Source organism: Peromyscus maniculatus, chromosome 8, assembly GCF_049852395.1.
Source record: "Peromyscus maniculatus bairdii isolate BWxNUB_F1_BW_parent chromosome 8, HU_Pman_BW_mat_3.1, whole genome shotgun sequence".
Classification (NCBI taxonomy): Eukaryota; Metazoa; Chordata; class Mammalia; order Rodentia; family Cricetidae; genus Peromyscus; species Peromyscus maniculatus.
Genome location: NC_134859.1, coordinates 31470925 through 31497041, shown reverse-complemented (window position 1 = coordinate 31497041; position 26117 = coordinate 31470925). Strand labels below are relative to the sequence as shown.

The following is a 26117-nucleotide window of genomic DNA, read 5'->3' as shown; positions in this document are numbered from 1 at the left end:
TAAGGTGTGGACTCCTTGAAGAAGACACCCACTGTCAACTCTGTGCATGTGAGAGCACACCCGAGCACACATATACATACACAGACAAACACACAAGAATATCTCTAGAGTGAGAGAGGTTTGAAATGGCCCACGCTTAATGTTTCTGCCCACTGAATGTGTCAGCATCAAACATCATACACCAAATGTGAAGCGCTTAACTTCTTCAAAGTACAGGATACTCCCCCAGGTATGTTTAATTGAAAAGCTAATATCCAGGGCAGTTGTCCCCAGTACACTGTAGATTAAATGCTTTGAAATCAGTTAGGGAGCATAAAAATCAGATCATCACTACTTTTTCTAGCTAGAGTGGTTCGGCTGATGTTGACAAGTGGTACAAATAAAGGCTGATAGCTCAAGCAAGAGCTGAATGTCTTTGTTGGGCTGGGGATCAATGTTAATACTTAGCATAGACAGATGTGCTTCAAGTGATCTTCCCTAATGTTCTATTTGCATAGCTTTTCACAATCAGAAGGCAGAACTTAATTTATAGGAAAAGCTTTAGCTTGACACCAGGCAAACACGACCCATCTAATCCCATGTGACACAATTTGTATTGTATCTCAGGGAAAGGGCCTCAGCTGCTGTATTCAAAACTTCCAGTCAGGTGACTATTAATAGTTTATAGGAGACAAGAATTAAAATTTCCCATTTCAAGGCATCTTTTTAAAGGTGGTTTCCTTTTTGAGGAAGAGGCTATCAATTTGAGAGTGAGAAGGGGGCACATTGGTGGGCTTGGGGAAGGAAAGGGAAAAAGAACGTAATGTAATTATGCTTTAATTTAAATGTTTATTTGTTTTCTTTTTGGAAATCCAGGTGGACTTTTCCTCCTGGCCTCCCTCTTCTGTAACAGGAGTTGTCCCTGGTTTTTTCAAGGGTTTTTTGCAGGAACTGATTCAACACCGTACTCTCCGAAGCCCTGAAGCTAGTGGCAATATGCATGCTGTCAGTGCTAATCAGTATGCTGTGGATGCCCTCGGTGACCCCACATGCACAATGTCTATTTTGTCTTTTTCTCTGTAGGAGCTGAAGGCACAGTCTTTCCCAAATCCATAGAAACACCTAATGTCAGAGCAGACCCCTTCAAGGAACTAAGGTAAGTTTCTCGCTTCGATTTGCATTGATCAGTGGCTGTTTCCTGTCTGTGGTTGGCCAGTGACTCATGTTGAATAATGCTGACATTTAATTTGTATGAAACATGTTAACTGGGAGTGATTGGAGAATTATTATAGACAGTGATAATTTTTTTAATCGTTTTTTTTCTTCATGAGTGCTTAAGGAATTGAAGGTCTGGAGTGAGAAGTTGCTAACTATGTAAAGTTGATTGGTGATTAGATTTCTGGGTTGACATTATCTATTAATTGCTTATTTCTAGGTTGCTATAAATCAATAGAGTTAGAAAACGCATCACAATTGGTGTTGATCAGCTGACCCAAAAGTATTATCTAAAAGAAGTTGGTTTTTAAACCCATTTCAAATGTTTTCCATGTAGCAGAATGTCTAATACCTGACACCGTATAATACTGTATTCTATAGATATTCTTTGCACTAATGTTGCTTTTCAATATCCATAATTGTGGGTCTTAGCAGGGGAGGTATCTAAAATGCTGTGCAGTTTCTACCAACCATGTAAAATGAAAAAGAACAATGTACAGATGAATGGATATAGAGATATAGCCTAAAGACCATCCTAGGTGCTGACAGTCACACAAGAGAAACACATTCAAAATGGTATGATGATATAAATACAACTGCAGTTTCTAAGGTAGGATTATAATCACCTAGAAGACAGGAGAATGCTGGGTTCTACTGTGTTTGATAATTCTTTAATCTGCCACCAATGGTGAATCACGAGAAGAGGACAGACAACACTGACTAACTATTTCATAGTAGACATCAGCTGTAATCAGATACATTTGCATTGCATAGGCTGTATCTACTCTTTCAGAATGTAGTCTCTAGAGCTATACTTTGCTGAAATGGTCACAGCCACAGGGGAACCTGTATTCCCTTAACAGAAACACATTCTCAGTCATGAGAAATATATCATTTCATTGCCAACCCCCTAGCATTTCTTCAAAACTCCCTAAGGATAATGGGAAATAGACTGAGAGAAAAGAGGAAAATTGTTAGGGAATGAGGACTCCCCCCCCAAAAAAAGAATCCCAAATACAATGGAGCTGAATTTATAAGCCAGCTGTCCTGCATGTGTGTGTGAGCATGTATGTGCACACATGTCTATACATGTGTGATGAAGTCAGTACATATATCAGATATCTGTACTCCCACCACTACTGTAACAAGTCTCACAAGAGCCAAGACATAGAATCAACTCACCTGTGTCTTGATGGATGAATAGATAAAGAAAACGTGGCAAATGTGTAGTGTCACTGAATTTTGACTCAGAAACTGCATCAGGGAGAAGGGCTGTGTCTGGGAGTTTTAGGAAGAACAATTCAGGGCTCCAGTTTTAGATAGCTAAGTCAGTGTTCTGGGAAAGGCATGGGAAATCTGAGCTTACGTGGGCTATTTACTGTAGAGAAAGTATATGTAAACTGAACTGAAATGTCTGTAAAGTTAGAGTCCAGTCACCAAGTGATGTACATCCTGAGGCTTCGAGTGCAAAGGCATTGCCTTGTGGTTCTTGTGCTGCAGAGGCTTCATGTGAAAGACTCACATTTTAGGCAACAGTTGGCAATTGGAGTCATGCCTAACTCTATGTCCTAATGACTCCCTGACCCCATTTTATAAAGTTCCATCAAAATTGCTTTTATAATAATAATTGTTTTTTGCAATAAAAAGCCATAAAAAAGGATGATGGCAACATGTGACAGCATGGATGAACTCAAGGACATTACATTGAGTGAGATAAGCCAGACACACAAAGACAAATAGTATGTGATCTCATTCATATGTTAAACCTAAAATATGTAGATTGTATAGTGCAAAAAAAATGGAATGTTGGTAATTATAAGTAAGAAGGAGATTGGAAGAGCTTACATAATGGGTACCAAATATACATTGGTATGTATACCAAATATACATTGGAGACTGGAAGAACTTAGATAATGGGTACCAAATATACATTATTCACATTACACTGAAATCTGTTCTAATGTTATACTTTATACTGTACAGTCTAGTGCTATAACTCACATGTCTTATATAGAACCAGAAAATATGAGTTCAAAGATTACCAACACAAAAAGTGACCATGTTTAAGGAGACACAAAGGCTAATTACCTTTATTTAATCATTATTATATCATATCAAATTAGCATTTTCACCTCATATATAATTAAAATATATATAATTAAACATATAATTAAAATAAAACCATGGCAAAAGGACATTTCTCAATACATCAGTCCATGCTGGAGAGCTAGTTCATGGAGAATATAGGACAATGTTTGCTCATAGTGTGCTGAGGTTAAGCTTTCAGTGTATACTCAAAACCTAAGAGAATTTCTAATTGCGTTAGAATACATGCTCTCTAAAATTCCTGAGGAAATGAGAGTGTAGTGCAACAATATAAAATTATGGGCAAAGTCTACAGATGAAAAAAGTAATGTTTTCTGATAGGAATTATCCTCATTTCATTTTGTTGCTATGATTAAAAAACATAGTCTGACCAAAAGCAACTTGGGGTAGAAAGGGTTTGATTGGCTTATACTTTGATGACACAGTCCATCACTGAAGAAGTCAAGGTAGGAACTTGAACAAATAGTCATATCAGAATCCATGGAAGCATTCTTCTTGCTGGTTTTCCCTCTAGCTCACTTAGATATGCTTAACTGGCTTTTTGATATAACTCAGAACCACCTACATGGGGAATGGTGCCACCCAGAATGGGCTGGACCTTCCTCCAACAAATAATAATCAAGGCAGTCCCTCATGGGCATTTTCACAGACCAGCCTGATTTTGATAATTCCTCAACTGAGGCTTCTCCTCTCAGATGACTCTAGGCTGTGTCAAGTTGACGCTTAAGACTGACTAGGACAGGCACCATAAAAATATTTCCATATGTTATTTTGACACTGTTCTTTTGTTTGTCCAAATCATGGCAGCCTAAATCCAGTTGAAAATATCATAATTTAGCCTTTTCTTCTTTTGAGAATTCTTTCTTATTGGCATTATCTTAGGGTTTCTATTGTTGCAAGGAAGCACCATGACCAAAAAGCAAGTTGTGGAGGAAAGGGTATATTTGGCTTATATTTCCACATCATTGTTCATTGTTGAAGGAAGTCAGGACAGGAACTCAAACCGGGCAGGATCCTGGAAGCAGGAGCTGATGCAGAGGTTATGGAGGAGTGCGGCTTATTGGTTTGCTCCTTCTGGCTTGCTTAACCTGTTTTTCTATAGAATGTAAGACTACCAGCCCAGGGATGGTACAACCCACCATGGGCTGGACCCACCTCCATTAATCACCAATTGAAAAAATGCCTTACAACTAGATCTCATGGAAGCATTTTCTCAACTGAGGCTCCTTCCTCTCTGATGACTCTAGCTTGTGTCAAGTTGACACATTAAACCAGCCAGTCCAGGCATCTTGTAGCATGACCAGCCTTTTGACATTGCAACATGACCTTGTAATCTGCAAAGTTTACACAGCATACCAAAGCAGTCAGATTACAATATAGGTGTGTGCTTATATATACACATACACACACACATATATATAGTAATTTATATATATATATTAAAATCTTATAATAATTTAAGTAAGTTCATGGTTCTGTGTTGCACCCCATTACTAGCTATGTTCAGTTGTGAGCTACAGGTTGGATATACCCGTTAGACAAATTGAAAAGATTCCCAATTGTGGTTCACAGGCTGATTTGGACTAACTAGACTATCTGTGTATGTTTTGCATTTTTCACATATTGAATAGCAGTACATTTTACTCTATGCTTTGAACTGAGGCTGACTTTGGCTATGAAGCCAAAGGATAATGAACTTAAAGCCCATGTCCTCTGGCCTCTGTCACCTTCATGCCACTGTATATTTGGACTCAAGGAATCAGAGCACTTTAAATGAGACTCCTGGACTTACATCAGCAAGCAGAGAACCACAAACTGTTCTAGTGCTAATGAAACAAAGTGAAAATGGCTAGGTACTATGGTCAGGAATGCACTAAACTCATTCCATGGCCTTGAGTCAAACATGGAGCCCTAACATCTACAGAAGTCCAACTCTCTTTTGGTTCTAGATATCTATTTATTTTCTATTATCCTAACCTCTTGTTTTAAAATAATTTTAAATTTAAACATGAGTTTTAAAGTATATACAAATTATCCCCTTTACTCACTATTCTCTAATGTCACCATCTTACAGTCCTATGATATATTCTCTATTGAGATTTGCTTCAGGAGATGCAGTCATCTATCTCATGGATCAAGGATATGTTATTAAAACAGCTCTATAGACAGGAGCTGATTGAGATGTAAGTGAATGGATCTTTACAATTCTCTGTGCAGTTAAATTGGGATGTTTTAGAGGTGGGGGGTTCTTTTAATGTGATAGACAAATTTTCCCAGTAATTATTAGTAATGGGAAGCAAGTTGAGTCAGAAGGCCACAGACAACTTGGACCTGGACTTTTGTTAAAAAAATAAACAACTTAAATATCCACAGTGCTCCTTCACGCAGATGATCAAACATCAGAAAACTGTACCTGTCTCAGTATGCTTTTCCACTGGATTCTCTCCTGTCCTCGTTCTCAGCTACTGCAGAGTTGGAGTTCTTTGGTTTATTTGTTTGTGTGCTTAGTTGTTCATGAAAAGCAGTATTGAGACTGCTGTCATTTCTTACTTAGATGCTCCCAGTAAAGGAGAACTAGCTTCCTCAGTGCAGAGTTGTGTTTTATTGCTTTGCTCTTCCATGACTATGGTCCCTGCTTTGCAGTTCTTACTGAAAATGTTTGGATGTAATCCCCGAGCTGAGCTCAAATCCACAACAGAGGGCTGCTTCTCACTATACTGATAAGGGCTACAATAGTCTAGGTAAGGAAGTTCGTGCATGTTGACTTTACCCTACAGGGTAATACTGAAATAGTGATACACTGCTGCAGGTCAGAAAATATACGCAAAAATACACTAAGCACTGAACCTGTCCCTTGAAATAAGAGAATTCACCTGGAATAGTAATTGGATTTTAATAAATTCACAACTCAGGGTGTGAATATGTTCAATATTCCCTTGTTCAGATTCTTCTGATCTCAAGCTGTTCATGATCTGAAGTGGGAAATGGGCCCCTCGGCTTTGCATATGTATTTTCTGTGAGAACAGAGGCTGCCTTTGAGTGCCCACACTGCTCTGAGGGCTCCTTGTGACTGTGAAGCCTCCTTAGAGGATTGTGGCCTCAGAGGATCAGGAATGAGAACCTGAAATCAGAGACACCAGGAATGAAAAAGTTCAAGGTGGAGACGAAGCTGTGTGGACTGTGATATTTAGAAAACTTTAACTAGACCCCACATCTTGGAAGAACCCTAAAAGCCCCTAAGAACCAAGAAGACAAACTTTATTTAAAAAAAAAAAAAACAGCAAAAACTCTTCACATCTTATTTCACATTTACTTAGAACAAGGAGGTTAACCCGATCATCCTCTTTCTGAAGATGAGACACCATTTACAAAAGTAATAGTTGAATAGTTACTAAGGAATCATGTACTGAACATTTGGAAAGCAGCTGTACATAAAATGATCACTAAAATAGTTTTCAGTTAAGAGGGAATGCAACAGAAATATAACCCAAAATACAGTTTAACATGATAATTGCTAGGATTGAGGTATGAACCAAACCAATAGAAACACAAAGAATGATAACATCTACCTAGGAACACTAGGTAAGGTTGCCCATAGCAAATGATACTCTGGTTGAGATAAGTAGGTAGAAAAGAGTCAATGACTCATTTTTAAGATTGAAAGGAAATGGATGTCTCTAGCCACTTATTTTAAGGAGCAAATAACCCAACCAATCTCTGTGGCTCTCCACAACATTCCAGTGCACTTATTAAAATGTGATTTTTTTCCTTGTAGTGGTTATGTTGCTTAATAAATTGTAGAAGCAATTTCAAATATGTTTGCAAAAGACATGAAAGACTTTATTGAGTTGCTAAAGGTAACACATCCCACAGTTTGAGCATAAAAAAAAATCTCAAGCATGTTGTACAACAACTGAGAAAGGATATTGCTTTTAGTTTTTTTTTTTTAATTTTCAAAATTAGTGTTTATTTTATTCATTTTAATTCATTAACCTTTGTTGATTTCATAGACCCTAGTGTGTGGACCTTTTGAGAGAATGTGGAAGTCAAACTCCCATGTCATCTGTCAGATAAAATATTCTTTCTTTGCTGGAAAGGTGGTGGGAATTGGGAGGGTGACAGGAAACCCACTTCCTGCCATTTCCAAAGGGAAAGAAATACTCATTCAAGGAGCCCTAGGAATGTGAGGAAGAAAGCACAGAATGACTGTGGCCCCCAAACTTTTACACAATAGTTTAAATGATGGAGGACAATTTCTGGATACCAAAATGGCTTTATGTATTCCTAGGTTTTGTTTTGAATCTTTTTTTCTTTTTTTTTTTTAAGGTTTACTTGTTTATTTAAAGTTTTTTTTTTACATACTGCCCACTGTTACCCCTATCTCCCCTTCTCCTGCTCCCCTCCCACCTTCCCCCATCCCACTCCCACCCACTCCTCCTAGGGGGTAAAGCCTCCCTTGAGTATTCACAGAGGCTGGCAAACCAAGTTGGGGCAGGCCCAAGCCCCTCCCCTTTGCATCAAGGCTGAGTAAGGCAAGGCACCATAGGGAATGGGCTCTAAAAAAGCCAGTGCACATGCTCAGGATGAGTCCTGGTCCTATTGCTAGGGGACTCACAAACAGATCAAGCCACACATCTGTCACCTTCATTCAAGGGGCCTAGTTCAGTCCCATGCAGGCTCCGCAGCTGTCAGTCCACCGTCTGTGAGCTTCCACTAGCTTGGGTCAGCTGTCTCTGTGGTTTTTCCCATCATGATCTTGTGCCCCGCTTCCTTGCACTTATAGTTCCTCCCTTTCTTCAACTGAACTCCAGGAGCTTGGCCAAGTGCTTGGTTGTGGGTCTCTGCATTTGCTTCCATCAGTTGCTGGATATAGGTTCTATGATGACAATTAGGGTAGTCACCTATCTGAGTACAGGGGAAGGCTAGTTCAAGCATCTTCTCCACCACTGCTATGACTCTTAGCTGGGGACATCCTTGTGTGTTCCTGGGGATTTCACTAGCACCAGATTCCTCCCTAACCCCATAATGGCTTATTCTGTCATGATATCTCTTTCATTGTTCTCTCTTGCTGTCTCTCCCCGAATTTGGCCATCTCAAGTCCTCATGTTCCTACCCCCCATCCCCTCCTCTCTACTCCTTCCTCCCAGTTTACTCAAGAGATCTTAACCCTTTCCCCTTCCTTGGGTGATCCATGCATGTCCCTCTCAGGGTCCTCATCTTTACCTGGGGTTGTGGGTTGTAGCCTGTTTATCCTTTGGTTTGCATCTAATATTCACTTATGAGTGATTACATACCATGTTGTGTTTGTCTTTCTGGGTCTGGGTTACCTCACTCAGGATGATTTTTTTCTAGTTTCATCAATTTGCCTGCAAATTTCATGATGGCATTGTTTTTTTTACTGCTGTATAATACTCCATTGTGTAAATGTACCACATTTTCTTTATCCACTCCTCAGATGAGGGGCATCTAGGTTGTTTCCAGGTTCTTAGTGTTGTGAATAGTGCTGCTATGAACATAGTCGAGTAAATGTTCTTGTGGTATGGTTGAGCATCTTTTGGGTATATGTCCAAGAGTAGTATTTCTGGGTCTTAAGGTAGATTGATTCCCAGTTTTCTAAGATACCGCCATACAGATTTCCAGAGTAGCTGTGAAAGATTGCACACCTACCAGCAGTGGAGGAGTGTTCCCCTTTCTCCACATCTTCTCCAACATAATTTGTCATCAGTGTTTTTGATCTTAGCCATTCTGGCAGGTATAAGATGTCATTTTGATTTGTATTTCCCAAATGGCTAAGGATGTTGAACATTTCCTTAAATGTCTTTCAGCCATTTCAAATTCTTCTGTTTAGATTTGCACCCCATTTTAATTGGATTATTTGATATTTTGATGTCTAATTTCTTGATTTCTTTATATATTTTGGAGATCGGCCCTCTCTCAGATGTAAGCTTGGTAAAAATCTTTTCCCAGCTGTAGGCTGCCATTTTGTCTTATTGGCTGTGTCCTTTGCCTTACAGAAGCTTCTCAGTTTCAGGAGGTTCCATTTATTAATTTTTGCTCTCAGTGTCTGTGTTAATGGTATTATATTTAGGAGATGATCTCATGTGCCAATGCATTCAAGGCTATTTCCCAGTTTCTCTTCTATCAGGCTCAGTGTAACTGGATTTATGTTGAGGTCTTTGATCCATTTGGAATCGAGTTTTGTGCATGACGATAGATATGGATCTATTTTTGTTCTTTTACATGGAGACATCCAGTTATGCCAGCACCATTTGTTGAAGATGCTTTCCTTTTTCCATTGTACAGTTTTGACTTCTTTGTCAAAATTCAAGTGTTTGTGGGTGTGTAGATAAATGCCAGGGTCTTCAATTTGATTCCATTGGCCCACATGTTAGTTTCTATGCTATACCAAGCTGTTTTTATTACTATAGGTCTATAGTAGAGCTTGAGGTCAGGGATGGTGATGCCTCTGGAAATTTCCTTATTGTATAGGATTGTTTTGGCTATCTTGGCCTTTTTTTTCCATATGAAGTTGAGTATTGTTCTTTGCAGGTCTGGGAAGAATTGCATTGGGATTTTGATGGGGATTGCATTGAATCTGTAGGTTGCTATTGGTAAGATGACCATTTTTACTGTATGGGAGATCTTTCCATTTTCTGATATCTTCTTCAATTTCTTTCTTCAAAGACTTAAAGTTCTTGTCATACAGGTCTTTTGCTTGTTTAGTTAGAGTTATTCCAAGATATTTTATGTTATTTGTGGCTATTGTACAGTGTGAAATTTCTCTAATTTCATTCTCAGCCCATTTATCATAGGAGAGCTACTGATTGTTCTTTTTTTTTTTTTTTTTTTGAGTGAATCTTGTATCCTGGCACATTACTGAAGGTGTTTATCTGCTGTAGGAGTTCCCTGGAAGAGTTTTTGAAGTTATTTATTATATTATCATATCAATCAGCAAATAATCAAAAAAGTTTGATTTCTTCCTTTCCAATTTGTATCCCCATGACCTCCTTTTGTTGTCTTATTGTTCTAGATAGAACTTTGAGTATTATATTGAATAGATATGGAGAGAGTGGGCATCCTTGTCTTGTTCCTGATTTTAGTAGAATCACTTTGAGTTTCTGTCCATTTAGTTTGATGTTGGCTGTTGGCTTGCTGTATATTGCCTTTATTATGTTTGTGTATGTTCCTTGTATCCCTGATCTCTCCAAGACCTTTCTCATGAAGTGGTGTTGGATTTTGTCGAAGAATTTTTCAGCATCTAATGAGATGATTATGTGTTTTTTTTTTCTTTCAGTTTGTTTATACATTGGGTTACATTGACAGATTTTCATTTGTTGAACCATTCCTGCATCTCTGGGATGAAGCCTACTTGGTCATGGTGGATGATTTTTTTTATGTGTTCTTGGATTTGGTTTGCCAATATTTTATTGAGTATTTTTGCACCAATGTTCATGAGGGAGATTGGCCTGTAGTTCTCTTTCCTAGTTGCATCTTTGTGTGGTTTGGGTATCAGAGTAACTATAGCCTTGTAAAAAGAGTTTGGAAATGTTCCTTCTGTTTCTATTGTTTGAAACAATTTGAGGAGTATTGGTATTAGTTCTTCTTTGAAAATCTGATAGAATTCTGCCCTGAAACCATCTGACCCTGAGCTTTTTTTTAATTGGGAGATTTTAATAACCACTTCTATTTCCTAAGGGGTTATAGGTCTATTTAAATTGTTTATCTGATTTTGATTTAATTTTGGTATGTGGTACCTATCCAGAAAATTGTCCATTTTTTTTAAATTTTCCAATTTTGTGGAGTACAGGTTTTTAAAATATGACCTAATGATTCTCTGGATTTCCTCAGTGTCTGTTATTATGTCCCCCTTTCTTTTCTGATTTTGTTAATTTGGATATTCTCTTTTGCTTTTTGGTTAGTTTGGATAAGGGTTTATCTATCTTGTTGATTTTCTCAAAGAACCAACTCTTTGTTTCATTGATTCTTTGTATTGTTCTCTTCTTTCTATTTTATTGATTTTAGCCCTCAATTTGATTATTTCCTGTCGTCTGTTCCTCCTGGGTGAGTTTGCTTCTTTTTGTTCTAGAGCTTTCAGGTGTACTGTTAAATTGCTAGTGTGAGATTTTTCCAACTCCTTTATGTAGGAATTTAGTGCTATGAAATTTCCTCTTAGCACTGCTTTCATAGTGTCCCACAAGTCTGGGTATGTTATGCATTCATTTTCATTGAATTCTAGGAAGTCATTAATTTCTTTATTTCTTCCTTAACCCATTGATGATCCAATTGAGCATTGTTCAGTTTCCATGAGCTTGTTTTTTTTTTTTTTTCAAATATGTTTTTTCCTAGTGTTCTGTGGATAAGACAGAAATCTTATAGGCATCTAGTACTCCCAGCATATCCTGGAACAATTTATAGGTGGTATGAGTATGTGTGTGTGTGTTTGTTTGTGTGTACTTGTTTTTTATGTAAAATTGGAAGGTAAAGTCCTTTGGGAATGTGTAAGATTTAAAATCTGTGTCTATTATAGGGAAACAAGAATTCAACTAGGTTCACACATGTTGACAAAATAAATTATTTTATTTTCTATTGTCTGTGCCTAACTAAATTTAGATTGCCTTCCAGCACTTTATAAATCTAAGGTACCAAGATAGTTTGACATAGCCTCAGGGTTCAGTTAACTACAGGGTGGGTATTCACCCTCCTCTAAGTCACAATAGAAAACTATCAGATAATGACTTTTAGAACTGGAAAGGAGGGACAGAAGGAGAGAGGCTGATAATGAGTCTCTTAGCTGAGGATGTGTGGTATGTAGAGCAACACCACAGAATGTCATTAGATATGGAACCCTTAAGTTTTCTTTTTGAATATTTTGTAGAAATCTTCCATAATTCACATCCTCCCTCCCTTTTCCTCCATCCCTTAGCATCCCACAGACTTAGACTGAAGTCTCTTTGTTTTGGCCATAGACTATGATTTAAATGAGAAGTTTAAGAAATATGCAAGTAGCATAACTAAGGTGTCTAGAAGGATCAGAGACCATTACAAAGTATTGGTTGGATACTTACCAAGGAGTCATGTAATAAAGACTCAGACTGTCGAGTCAGAATGAAAGAAACATTAATGGTATCAACAACGGTCAACAGCTTGGGCTTTGCAGGTGTCCTGAAGTTGTTCTGAATTTGGCCCCAGTCCCCATGTGCATGATAAATGCTGGTATAGCCTTTAAGTTCTCAAGCTTAAGTGACTAGAACACAGAAAAACTCAGAAAATACAAGCTCAAAAACTGTTAGCTTTGGAGAGGGGAGATAGGCAGTTCTGTATAATCAGGCTGACAGCTCAGACTGGCATTCCCAAAATTTAACATTTTTTCTACTAGTAAAAGTTTCTATCAAATGATGGAGGCCAGGAATTATCTTTCAATTAAGGACAAGAAATTCAAGCAACTACTCTATTTATGGTAAGTATTAACATTAGAGATAAATGATTACCCTCCGCTAACATTTATTGTTAAAAGACAATCTCATAACTTGGACAATACCATTGTGTTGCTTTCATTTTCTCATTTTCTGGTCTTCATGTGGAGACAGAAATAATGGAACAAAGGGAAAGTGATGTTTCAATAATTAAGGTAGTAGCATCCTCACCCTTGACCTACTTATCCATTAAAAGCTCTTTTAAAACTGTGGCAGAAGCCAGGTGTGATGCCATATATCTGCCATCACAGTGCTTGGGAGGCAGAGGCAGGAAGTTCACAGCAATTCTGAGGCCAACCTGGTCTATTTAGTGACTTAACCTAGCCAGGGCTACATAGGAGACCCTGTCTCCAAAATGATATTGTAAAGCATGCCAAGGGGTTTGTCCTTTGAGGATACTGCCCGTATGTTCCATATCTATTTCCTATCTGTGTTGTAATTCTCCCATCGGGAGCCAGGGAAGGATATGTCAGCTGACATGGGAGAAATGAGGCCATAACATAGGGAACATTGCCCTTGGAAAGAGATTGAAAGCCTGCCTCTTCTTGTGTCTGGTCAGTTGGGGAAGAAGATATTACATGTCACAAAAACAAGGATTGAAATGAATGACCACTCTCAATGATGGAGGAAATAGCAAATTACATGGGTTTCAAGAAAAGTCAGCTGACCTTGGTACTACACACCTTTAATTCCTGCACTTGGGAGGCAGAGGCAGGTGGATCTCTGTGAGTTCAAGGCCAGTCTGGTCTAATAGTAAGTTCTAGGCTAGCCAGGGATACAAAAGGAAAAAGGAAAAGAGAAAAGTTAACTGCAAAGTGTCATTGCCCTTCCTGAGGCTGTAGGAGGAAGCCATAGTACAAAGTTCTCCCACAAATGGCTTCCCTGTGTTTCATGTGGCTAGAGAGAAAATTTCATAAATCTCTAGGAAAGGAGATCAGTTTTAGAAGGACCTACATGAACACTCTCCATCCCACCCCACTTTTTTTTCTGGTATTGCAGATCAACTCCGAGTCTCATAAACACTAGACAAGCATTCTACCATTGAGTCACATTCCAGCTGAGTCCTATTTGAGAACATAGTTGGTAACTGATGGCGGACATAAACAGGCTTCCAGGAAGATTCCTTGGAGTGAGGCTGATTGGTTATCTTTCTAATCGCCATGCCATGTGACCTGTTAGAAACTAGAAGAAGGAATATTTATTTTCTTATAGTTTCCATCCATTGTGGCAGAGAGGGCATGGTAGAGATGAGCAGTTAATATCCTGGTGGCCAAGAAACAGAGGAAGAAAATACAGGCATAGGCCAAGGCAATCTATAGTCCCAAAGGACATACCTCACAGTTACCTACCTCTTCTACCTTGAACCCATCTCCTAGTTTTCACTGTCTCTCAATAATGCCATTATACTATGACTCCATCAAAGAATTAATTCAATGATGAGATCAGAACTCTCTAGATTCAGGTACTTTCCAAGAAGCTATCAACTGGTTTCTAAGTCTGGAATCCATAAAGCAATGGGAAATACTTCATATTTAAATCATAATATAGGCCAAGACACCAAATAGATAGTCTGGCTTGGGGCTAAAACAGGAGGCACACCCAACTTTATGGCCTAGAGATACCAACCATACCTGAAATTCAGTGTGGCTAAGTGAGCATGGAGATAACCAAACAGAAGTCAACATATACTGATACCCTACCCTGAATCTCACCAGAACTACATGTCCTAGAGACTGAAATTTCTCTGTTCCCTTTTACCAGGAAGTCCCATAAATCTTTTCCCCTCTATAGTATCCCAAAGAGGGAAAGGAAATATAAAAAAACCTGATTATTTAAGAAAAAGCCTTTGTTTGGGGCTCATAGAAAGGGTACTCGAATAGATGCCATTTGCCTTTTCCCCAACAATTCATAAGGATAAAAATTTGAGAGAAAAATTAATCAGACAAGAACAATAAGGAAATGCCATTGCTTTTGCTGAATGAAGTAGTTTGTTAGTTGGCCGGTCTTCCATGGGGAATAGCTTGCAAATCCCAACATATTTAGCTGATGCTGGCAAGACATAATGGCTATGAATCTTTCTCTCTGAATTTTGTAGGAACCTTGGAAATAATAAAAGGGGGGTTGGAAATCTGTCAGAACACACTATTATAACCCTTGTCATAAGCAATATTCATCCCCTTGCAAATCTTAAGTCAGCAAGGGATGGGTCCAAATATAATGCTATTCTCCCCCAAAATGATTTGAGCATTTTAATCTTTCAAACTAAGCCAGATGTAGGAAGGAATGCCTTGACAAGAAAAGTATCTAACAAGCCTCTCTCACAGTCATTACTAGACATCCCTCGGGTATCTGTGATAGCTAGAGCCATGGATGGCATGCTTGAAAAATGCCACTTTTACCTGTCACAGTAGGCCCATTTCCATCTCAACAGAAAAGGGACAATGAAATGACATCACCACCAACACCCTGAGGAGGAGCTTTAGTTAAAAATTTAAAGTGTGTGTTTTAGATTAACATTAGGGATTAAAGACTAAAAAAGCATGCCCAGAAAAAGCCATCATGGGAGGGTATAAAATTGCACTTCCTCTCCGACTTGTTGACTGATATACCAGCTTATAAGTAAGAACTGATATCTCTGTTTTTAAGAACATAAAAACCAAAGAAAGCACAGCAACTTTGTTATTGTTTTTGTCTTGATTAAAATGTCAGCTGCTGTCATTTATTATGTAAAGTATGTAGAATATATTGTTCTGTTATTCTTGAAAAACACACAATTGCCTCTGACTCCTGTTTTTTCCCTTCTCCGTAGATGGCCCTGCTGGGTATATAGACAGAAAATCTTGTTTAATTACAGCCTTCGTGGTCTTGGCTGAAAGCCAGGCTTGTTTGATTCCAGTTAAGACCTTTTCAAAACAAAGAGTAATGGGAGGTTAGCAGAACAATGTGACAGGAGATTTTACATGAATTCAGTTGAGAATCAGAAATGCATTAAAAAACAACCCAGGCAATCAATCATTTTTTCTTTGTCATGCACTCTTCTTAATCCAGTATTGTCCATGGTTTGTTAGAATACACTGTAATATAAGTGAGAGTAAGACAAGCAGATCTCAGGGACACCTGGATAAGCTCATCTCATTTCCTAGCCATGGGCATGCACAACATAGGACCAAATGTCACTGCATTATCTGCTCTTTGTTTACGGGTCTCACTGACATTATGATGAAGCTTCAACACAGCTCTCAGGAACTAGAGAGATGGTTCAGTGATTAGGAGCACTTGCTGCTCTTCCAGAGGACCCAGAGTTCAGCTGACCACGCATGTTCAATGGCTCACAACCTCCTATAACCCTAGCTTCAGGTAAACTGATGCTCTCTTATGGCCTGTATGGATGCCCCTACACACATAGAACATGCACGTGTTTGTGACACACACACACACACACACACACACACACACACACACACACACACACACAAATAAAAATTGCTCTTAACCTTAGCATAACTTCTTTGGTTCTGGCCCACTTCTCTCCCCCACCTTCTGGCATTTTTGCATTTTTATTTCTCTTTTTGCCTGCATATACTTTCCATCCCTTCTCCTGATCCTTTGGTTCCTGCTTTCATGTTAAAAATTTCAGAAGTCTTCATTCTAGAATGTTGCCCTTTTATTATATTCTGCATGAATTACAGATGTACTATCTCCTTTCTTTTGAACTATAGATTATAAAAATGATAGGGTCTTTCAAGTTATTTAAATTAAGGTCTGCAGAGAGACAATCCTGCAGAAGAGGAAACAGAAAAATTTTGAGTCAGATAGGATGAAGGACACCAGGAGAACACAGCCTTCTGAATCAGCTAAGCAAGGCACATAGGAGCTCACAGAGACTGAAGCAGCAAACACAGGGCCTACCTGGGTCTGCACCAGGCCCCCTGTGTACATATTATAACTATTAGCTTAATATTCTTATGGAACTCTTATGTAAAGGTATGGGTCTCTGACCGTTTGTCTGATCTTGGAATTCTTTTCCATCTTTTGGGTTGCCATGTTCTACTTCCATATGAAAGTTTTTTGCTTTATCTTACTATATTTTGTTTTGTCCTGTTTGGTTGTTATCTCTTAGAAGCCTGTTCTTTTCTAATGAAAGACAGAAAGGGAATTGATCTGGAGGAGACAAGAGGTGGGGAGGAACTGGGAGGAGTGAAAGAAGAAGAAACTATAATCAGGATACATTGCATGAGAAAGGAATCTATTTTCAATTAAAAAAACAAAAATACATTTATGTCTGGCTTTCTGATTAGAGATTTATGAAATGGTTGGTGATTCATCCATCAATTCTGTTTAAGAACTAGCACACCATGGATCTCTTTGGAGGGGCTGGAGAGATGGCTCAGTGTTTAAGAGTGAGTATTGCTTTTGCAGTTGACTAGAATTTTGTTCCCAGTACCCAAGTCCAATGGCTCATGGCCTACCATAACCCCTGCACTTAGAGTATCTTAGGAAGCCTCCTAGCTTCCACAGGCACCCACATGTGCACATACCCACACAGAGATACACATGTATACATGATTAAAAGGAAAATAAATATTTTTAAAATAATCTACTTTGTGTGCATGAAGAACTAGTTGAGTGATGGGCACTGAGATACGAAGATTCTAGGATTTCTGGATGAGTTGACATCCATTGTCAAAATTGGTATGTCTTCCTTCTTGGGCTGGTCAGTTTCTCAGAACAACTTTGCTGGTCAGTATGTTTGGAGCAGTGGGAAACTGAGAGGTCTTGCTCTATAAGATGTAGGTTTACATTTGACGCCTGTTTTTCAGAGTTTGTAACCTTCAGCTGTCGTGGTTTGACAAAGGCCAGAGTTGACCTCAGTCTTCCCCAGTAAGGATGGCTTGGTCCCAAGGTAAAGAGTGAAGAAACGGTCCTGGAGGGTGACAGTTTCCTGTGGCCTGCCTGCTCCATTACCCACCTGATTGTAGCCACACCAGATAGCCCTTCATCAAAGAGAAACTTGTTCACTGTCAGTCCTGGGCCAGCCAACATTGTGCAGTTTGAATTATCCTGCATGTTGGTTCTTTCTAGACCCATAGACTCTTAGCTTTCAGATTCCTGATAATTTCCAATAAGTTATTTATTATGTGTTGGGTTTTATCTCAATCCAACTTGTGGTTGACATTTCCTTTTTTACTTTTACTTTTACCCCTTTTATTTCCCTTGTGGGTTTGGGGCTTGACGGGTCCATTTACAGTAACAGCGTTATCATTTTCTGAGGGAGGCAACTGCATACAGCACATCTTTCAGTCAGAAGTTCTCTACCTCTGTAGGCTTCAGCCATATGGCCTTTTTTCTACAGTCTCTAGAAAGACTTAGAGCCTTCATGGCGTTATTTTATTGATTTAAAACTAACTTTTGTCACTTTCTTCTTGGTAACTCTATTCACTCTTCAGCTCTGAGCTTGGCCATTTTGCCTAACCTAGGCCCCCATGATGGTCTTCCTCTCCTAAATGCACACTACACCTAAACTTTGATTTCCTAGTTGATTGACCAAGATATCTTCTACTTTGGCTGTTGCTCATAGAAGGGTCTGTTTTATTACAAATTGTTACATGAATTGATACAAATCCACTCCCTCAAAAGCAGGCACTCAGCCAGCAAACAGACCAAGAACTGCCTCCTACACATGAAGGAGCGCTATCAGGGTCTCCCTAACATATTCAGTCCTGTCGAAGCATGTAGTAGTCACACATTTTCTTCCTTCTTTCATAACAAGCCACCTCCAAAAGCTGTTACTTTATTCCCCTTTCGTTCCATACCAGTCTTAAAACTTCATGCACTTTTTATGTCCATTGGTTGTGTAATAGGCACATCCCAGAGAAGCACATAGCCTACAGCACTTATTTGCTTTCTAAGCCACAGATATAATTTATAAAGGAATTCCATCTCCCTTTCCCCACTTGTATCTTTCCTTGCTGTTTCTTGTTCACATAGGAAAAGAGGTTTCTAGTTCTTCGAGACGTTTGTTTTCACAAACACAACCAACCCCACTAATATTTTCTTGTCTGGCATCAGAGCTCAGCTATAGTCTTTCTAGAATAACAAAGGGCTGAGGAATTTGAATGCTCTGACAATCCAAAGACCAAACCCCTAACCTTGAATAGAAAATAGATGCTAATAAATTCAGGGTCTTAAAAACGTGAATTATAGTCATTTCACACTTGGTGGCAGCTTCATGCTGAAGTAATAGCTTAAAACTTAATTATGATGCTCGTCCCTTCTTTAAGTGCAGATGACATTCCTCAGATAGAATTTTGCAATGACATCTGAGGAACAGAGTTGAGACACTAATTAGTTATTCCTGATGGAGACTATTGACTGTGTACTGATTAAAGCGAAGTGTTGACGCCCTTCCTAACATGATGCATCTGTCTATTAGTTTATGCTACTCTCTTTGGTCCTTGTGAAAAGCTCTTGGGGAAATGATGGAAATGCCCTTCAGCCTTTGCATATAGATATAGAAGGAAAATGTGATGATAAGTGAGGTGGAAATGGAGAGCAGAAGGCACTAGGCTTCTTCTGATTGCCGTGTTCCTGCAAATGGCTCAGCGTCACTTTGAGGAACATTTGTGAGACATACAGCCCTAATGGACATCGTCCAATCAGAGCTCTCAGGAAGCTATTGCACAATGTGCTTCCAACTTCAGCAGCACATCCAAAGGACAGAAGTCAGAAGAGGGTGACATACAGAGGATTCTGCCCTCTGTCATATTCTCCCATAGCACCAGACAGGCACTAACTAAAGAGGGGTAGAACACAGTCCTCTCTATACACAACGTGGTATTCTCACAAGAGTGTTTTGTTCATTGTGTTAATGACCCAGAGTGCTCAGGAGTGAGGCATGGAACCAAAAGATACATCTCAGGAGAAGAAAGTGATCTGTAATTGTCTGAAGTGGTGGGGTACCTTCCTTGACAGTCCTTAATGTAGATCACTCAAGACAAGGTCACTGTCCTATCACAACTGCTGTAGAAATGTGAGGAGAGGAGTGTAGGTGTGGTGTTTTTTTTTTTTTTTTTTTTTTTTTTACTCTTTTGGTTCTTTGTAGGGGGCCACCACCTAGCTCCCACATAAATACTCAGAGTCTTATTCTTACTTATGAATGCCCAATCTTAGGTTGGCTTGTTTCTAGCCAGCTTTTCTTAACAATTAGCCCATCTACATTTTACCTCTGGGCTTTTATCTTTCTCTATTCTATACACCTTTCTTTCTTACTTACTCCATTGCTGATTGTGTGGCTGGGTAGCTGGTCCCTGATGTCTTCCTCTCTCTTCCCAGATTTCTCCTCCTATTTATTCTCTCTGCCTGCCAGCCCCACCAATCCTTTCTCCTGCCTACCTATTGGCCATTCAGCTCTTTATTAGACCAATCAGGTGATTTAGATAAGCAAAATGTAACATAGCTTCACAGAGTTAAACAAATGCAACATAAAAGAATCCAACACAACTTTGCATCATTAAACAAATGTTCCACAGCATAAACAAATGTAACACATCTTCAATTAATATTCCACAACACAACAGAGGAGGGAGGGCCAACTGCAGTTAGGGTGCAATATATAAGAAAAGAATAAAAAATGAAAAAGAAAGAAAGAAATGGATCACACTCAGAAGGAGGAGATGTTTTTAACTAAATGGCTTCTGCATCTGCTCCAATGTGAGGTTCTAAATCTCAGGATTCTAACTACTGCTCAAAGAATTTTCTAGGATCTCTCAGAGAGTTGGAGTTCCTTGAAAAAGACTACCATTGGCTGGTTGAGACTAGAATCTGTAATAAGTGTTGATTTCCTCTCCGTTCCTTATGGTGTGGATATTTGGAGAACAGCTCATAGTCATATAATGGTTTATAATTTTAAAGTATTTTCACACATAACTCTTTCAAAAACAAACAAACAAAAAAGTCACACTGGAGGCATTGATTTCATTCCCGTACAACAGATGAGGAAGAAGATGGGTTAATTTGGAACACCTCTTCCCAGGCATAATGAAAAGGCCCCTGACAATATCTGGGTAGAGTGGGGATTACATCTTTGCTTTATTTTGAGAGAGGATATCCATATGTAGCCCAGGCTTCTACTGACCTTGAGACCATCCTGCTTCAGCCTTCTGAGTTCTGGGTCCTAAGATAACATGTATGGGTCTGCCATGTTTAAGTGTTTAGGTCATGCTGGAGAAAAAAACCAAGGGCCTCATGTATCTAGGCAACAGTTCTACCACTCAGCTGGGGAACAGTTCCTTAATCCTGCTCAATGATATTTGAAGTAAGCAGGTAAAATGGCGGCTCTGGTAGTAGCATAGAGGTCAGAGTGTTGAACAGTTTTGTTCCCTGGTAGTCTGTAACTTTGACAGAGTTTCAATTCCCTCATTTGTGAACATTGTGGAAAGGGGATAAAAATGAGACCAAAACTCAGAAGGAGTCTATGAGATTTCAATGGCACAATATATAAGTGTGTGGGTGTACGCGCAAGAGCACAATATTACCTAGAACATGGACCATAATAAGCATTCATTTCAGAAGTCTTGTTGTTACAAGAAAACATCATTACTCATCCTTGAAAATGGTAGGGAAATTTGTTCTGGTACTCTGGAAATTTGCCTGTAGAATTTATATGCCTTTGGGATAATAGCCAGCCACAGGTTAATAGCCTGTTTTGTACAAGTCATGGTAATAAGACACAATAAAACAAATGTGAGTTGAATAATTTGCCAGGTTGGTCCCAAAATCAAAAGTGAACTCTGGCCCTGCTGAAAGTTTCTTACAGGAACGGCGGCATTAACTTCATAGCTAAAGGCAGGGCAAAAACCATTTTTTCCAAGGAGAAGCAATTTTAGAAACACAGTCTCTACATAGACAGAATGAAGTGCTAAGCATTGTGATTATAAATGCAAAGATTCATTTTGTAAGCATTCAGACTGCAGAGAGCTTTTGAACATTTTTCTGAGTTTAGTTGCTGTATGGTGAGGGATAGGGAAGTGATGGCATTTAAAAACGGAAAAGAGAAGCTAGCTGGGGTGTCACATTCCTACAATTCCAGTAATAGGCTGCGAGAGTAGAATTGAAAATACCAGGCCAGCCTTGACTACAGAGTAAAACCCTGCCAGAAAATAAATGGACACATACAAAGACACATGCAACTATCTAGGATACATGCATTACTACATACATGAGAAATGGAAACAAATAGCATGTCAGAATGTGTTCAAAGTCTGTCAGCGTTAGAGTGACTAAATACCATCCTTCTTGACACCTGAAGCCATTCTCAGGAGGGTTGTGTGAATCAAAATTCAGCTCCCTGGAGGACAATAAGAGGCAGGAAATCTCAGGAACAAGATGCCTTATCGGGGTACATTTTATTTGTTGCCAACTGCTGCCAGCAATCAATAGCCCTCTCCTAACCATAGTGAGAAATGAAATGAAAACATTAAACTCTAATGAGATTTGAATTTTTTTATATTGAATATTTCACACTATCCTAGAGCATGCCCATTTATTTTTGCATGTATCCGTAAAGTTTGTGCCTCTTCATTATATTGTGCCTTTATGAGTTATGCTGTTTTCTTTCCCCTGATGGTCATAATGGTTACCTAGTTTTTTTATATGGCTTAGATAGATTTTTATCTTATAGCCATAGGAGGCTGGAATTGATGTTCCTTTTTTATTTATTGAACCACGATCTCACTAATTTACCCAAGAGCCTCAGCCTCTTGAGTAGCTGGGATCGTAGACCTGTGCCACTAGGTCCAACAACTCTTACTTCTCAATGGCAACTTACTGCTAAGCCAGACTGCCCTGCAAGATATAATGTTCTCCTCCTGTGGTTTTTGTAGGCAAATTAATTATTTGGTGATAACAGATATTTGGACACCTGTGGAACCATTTCAAGCAAATCGGAGCTGTAATTTTGAGAAAACTTGTGCCACATGAATGCATGCTATCAATGAAGTCTAAGGAATGAATATCATACTGTCAAAACCCTTGTTCCTTGGGCTCTCAGAGACAGCACTTGACACAGAATTGAGTGGTTTCAGCCCGGAACCTGGAGAAAGCAAAGCAATGCTATCTCTCTGGTTCTTCACCATTCTCCAGTCCTGCAGGACTAGCTTGATAAGATAAGGGGAGAGAGACAGGAGAAGGGACAGGGAAAATGCCTCAGGGTGACACTTCACAAGGGAACCCATTTGATCAGCTTTGAAATGACATTCGCTGCCAGAATCTGTACTTTCTAGCCAAATACTTTAACTGAATTTGCCAGGCTAGCCACATAAATGTAGCCTAAGTGGATGTATAGCCTCCACTAGAATTTGAATATATGTCATGTGTCTGACATATGATCTAGAAACACACTGATGAACAAGAAAAACATGGTCCTTGCTCTTGTGGAGTCTTGTTTTAGCAGGAAAGGCATCAAATACCTAAGCAGAATGATTGGCATTTCTGGAGCACATTCTTTTGCCTCATACCAGTCTAACTCCTATGTGCATCTTACCTCATTTAATCTACACCCCAGGAGAAAATGGAGTTATACCTAGTTTATAGGTAGAGGACCAGAGGCTCATAGAGTTCTGGGGACTTGGACAAGGACATTGAGGGATTTATGGAGTGAGGTGGTCTCTACAGATGTCACAGCAGGCAGCAAAATGATCTGTGAAGAGGTGAGAATGAAAACTCGGTTCAGATTGACTTCGTCAACCTGGATCAAAACTTCTAGGGCATTTGATGCCAGCATATTTAAAACACAGTACAATTTGGAAGAAACATTTCCAAGTAACAATGATTCCTATTTCAGGTTTCCAGTAAACAATCATTCCAACTCCAAGTGTACAATCAAGCATAAGGTTGAAACTATACAGAAACTCTTTTGCCAAGTATGTGTGATCATGGATATGGGTTCTATAGATCAAGGGTCTAAGATCTAGTGTGATCTCTGACCAAGATAGCATAGAGGTCAGGAGGCTATAAAGTGCATGTGACATCCAAGGATGGTTTTATTAACTTGGAGCTAAAGGAATGGTCTAGGGAATGAAAAGTCTGGGATAAATATTTTGGGTGAGGTCTGCCTCTATAGATAGCAAAAAGGTTACCAGGTCATTAACAATATCCACTGTTAGACTTCTGGGTGGAAAATAGGTATTTTGTCTTTTAAGGAAACACCCCTACATGTTTAACATTTCTGTTTTCCCTAGTAATCTGTGGGTACAAGGACTTTTGTGCACCTCCAAAAAGGAGGAATTATTTCTTATTTGCCCAACCTTAGCATTTATTCTTTCTGCTAACTCATACCTGCAAGAGGAGAAGATGATTTTGTGTTATGTTATTTTTCTTATGCTTTCTATTACATTATGTAGAGATGCTGTCTGAGGTTTTCATTAGTGATAGTCACTTGAAAACAGGAACTAAAGTTTCATGTCCAACTTTCTGCTCAGGGCCTCACTGAAACTCCACACTCTGTGACAGTGAGCATACCAACACCATGGAGAAAGTGTGTGGAAACACAAATGAACAAGCATTCTTTTGAGCCTGGTCCTCTTGACAGTGTCGAGGCTTGGTGGGCCTAACCAGAAAGAGACAAATATCAGTCACTAGGGCCTTTGGAATAATGCAATAATAATTAATAGTACTAATACTAATATTAATAATTATTATTAGTAGTAGTAATTTTAATCCCTTGTTTAATATTTGTCTCCCTTTTAAAAATAAATTTATTTATTTATTTTACATCCCAGCTGAAGTTTCTTCTCCTTCCTCTCCTCCCAGTCCCTTCCTCTATCCCTGCTCTGTTCTTATCCCCCAATCCACTCCTCCTCCACTTCTGTTTAGGAAAGGACAGGTCTCCCATGAGTATCAACAAAACATGACATATCAAGTTGCAGTAAGACTAAGCACCTCCCCATGTATCAGGCCGGGCAAGACAACCCAGTATGAGAAGGAGGGTTCCAAAGCCAGTAAGAGTCAGCGACAGACCCTGTTCCCACTGTTAGGAGTCCCACAAGAGGACCAACTACACAACTGTAACATATATGCAGAATGACTGAGGGGTCAGTCCCATGCAGGCTCCCTGGTTGTGGGTTCAGTGACTCTGAGCCCCTATGAGCCCAGGTTAGTTGATTCTGTGAGTTTTCTTGTTGTGCCCTTGATCCCTCTGGCTCCTACAATCCTTTCTAAAGAAAGAAATGGAAAAAGATATCAGAAGATGGAAAGATCTCTCATGCTCATGGACTGGTAGAATTAACATAGTAAAAATGGCCATTTTACCAAAAGCAGTCTACAGATTCAGTGCAATCCCCATTAAAATCCCAAAGCAATTCTTTATAGACCTTGAAAGAAAAATACACAACTTCATATGAAAAACAAAACAAAACAGGATAGCTAAAATAATCCTGCACAATAAAAGGGCTACTGGAGGTATCACTATCCCTGATGTCAAGCTCTACTAAAGAGCCTTGGTAAAATAAATAAATAAATAAATAAACAAACAAACACATGGTATTGGTATAAATACAGACAGGTGGATCAATGGAACCAAATCAAAGACTCAGATGTAAATCCACACACCTATGGACACTTGATTTTTGACAAAGAAGCCAAAATTATACAATGAAAAACTATTTGTCTCTGATAATGAGTTGTAAACCCTAAGCCCTTAGTTCTGAACCTTTGTTTTATATTGGAAACATGTGAGGCATTTCAAAACAACTCTGATTTCTAATCCCTCATTCTGGAAGAATAAATTAGAATCTTCAAGAGTTTGAGCTAGACATGAGCATTGTTTAAAACATGTCTGGTGTTTCCTTGGTACAGTCAAGTTCAGGAACTGAGACTAAGACAGATAACTATATCAAACCATCATCCACAAGCACACTGTATTTCATAAGCTGGGAAGTGGTACAAAGCCCAGGAGCAGAAACTAAGAACATGTTGGTAAGTGGGTAGGAGGAGAGGTGGGAAGATTGGTGAGTGGGTGGGTGAGTTAGTGAGTGAGTGAGCAGATGAATGACAGGTGGGAAGATTGGAGGGTGAGTGAGTGAGTGAGCACATGAATGACAAAGGCAATGGTTAGAGCAGCATTGGATTTAAGTGTCATAAGCATTAAGTCTAATAGCATTAGATTGTTGTTCCCAGCTAACCTTATGAGTATGTATACTACCTCATAAAAATCATTAGAGGCTTTAGGTAAGTGTATGAAGATAGGAAAATGTAAACAGCAAACTGCAGGGGTCCTCACATCATCTAGAAGTGTAATTCTCTTTGTTTTCCTTAATACACGTTCCTCTCTGATCTTGGCTCAGTTCC

The 26117-nt window shown here is 39.1% G+C and overlaps 1 protein-coding gene across 3 annotated transcripts in view; it reads left to right on the top strand.

The window, feature by feature from the left end:
- The window catches only part of Sgcd (sarcoglycan delta), a 933235-nt gene that overhangs the window by 822755 nt on the left and 84363 nt on the right, over window positions 1-26117 (top strand). For all 3 annotated transcript variants that reach the window (XM_042283896.2, XM_042283895.2, XM_006987139.4), the window contains one exon: window positions 1063-1135. In XM_042283896.2, coding sequence (XP_042139830.1) covers window positions 1063-1135 — 73 coding nt within the window. The remainder of the gene's footprint in view (window positions 1-1062; window positions 1136-26117) is intronic.